Below are 968 nucleotides of genomic sequence, written 5' to 3'. Positions count from 1 at the left end.
GATTTATGAACTGAGAGAAGCAGTGGCAGAGTTTTTGGAGCAACGAGGAAGACGCACAATGTGTCGAGCTTTCAAAAGTGAACATTTTCAGCTTAGCCTGGCATATCTTGCAGATATTTTTGAAGCACTGAATTTACTGGATTTGAAACTGCAAGGAGCAAACGCGAATGTTATGGCTCACTATGACATTGTTCAAAGCTTCATTGCAAAAATTTCCTTATGGTTAAAACAAGTTGAAAGAGGAAATTTGACATGGTTTTCAAGACTCAACGAGCTTTTCAGTGATAAATGTATCAGCGAAGATTTGAAAAGAAAAATAAAAGGGCACCTTAGAAGCCTACAAGATGAGTTTTTTTACTATTTTCCTGACGTAGAACCTGAAAACCTGATATATAAACTTGTGAGGAATCCATTTTTAGTTAATGTCGAAGACCTTCCACACGATCTTCAAGAAGAAGCCATTGAACTGCAATTCAGCAGCTTAGCTAAAGATAGCTTTGAAAGTATGCCATTAGAAAACTTCTGAGTGAAGTTACAAGCAGAATATCCTAAATAAGTTCACAAAGCTTACGTATATTGGTTCCTTTTTCCTCAACGTACCTTTGTGAAACGGGATTCTCAGCTCTCATAACACTTAATACGCAACACCGAAATAGGTTAAACGTTGAAAGCGACTTGCGATGTACTTTATCACCCACTCCACCAAGAATAGACAACTTAGTCGCAAATAAGCATTGTCAATATTCTCATTAAATTTTTATTGTGAATCATTCAGGAATGTTTTACTGTGTAAACTAGCTTGGCTTGATGCAACCATGAAGCAAAATGTTGCTTTGCGTACACTGAATACATACCGCACTACTTTTTATTAGAGGGGGGGGGCATTAACTGCAGAACTTTTATTAAGGGGGGGCGTGCGCTGACACATGTCGAGAAACACTGATCTAATCATCCACAGTATTATTTTT

The 968-nt window shown here is 37.6% G+C and overlaps 1 protein-coding gene across 1 annotated transcript; it reads left to right on the top strand.

Annotated features, from left to right (window-relative positions):
* Nucleotides 1-58: 58 nt before the first annotated feature.
* Tsp_14736 (putative zinc finger protein) lies at nt 59-526 on the top strand. Its single transcript, XM_003369849.1, has one exon. The coding sequence runs from the start codon at nt 59-61 to the stop codon at nt 524-526; it is 468 nt and encodes a 155-aa protein (XP_003369897.1).
* Nucleotides 527-968: the final 442 nt, after the last annotated feature.

The sequence above is a fragment of the Trichinella spiralis genome (assembly GCF_000181795.1).
Source record: "Trichinella spiralis strain ISS 195 chromosome Unknown Scfld1391, whole genome shotgun sequence".
Taxonomy (NCBI): Eukaryota; Metazoa; Nematoda; class Enoplea; order Trichinellida; family Trichinellidae; genus Trichinella; species Trichinella spiralis.
The sequence above is the reverse complement of the archived record's forward strand: the minus strand, read 5'-3'. Positions and strand labels throughout refer to the sequence as shown.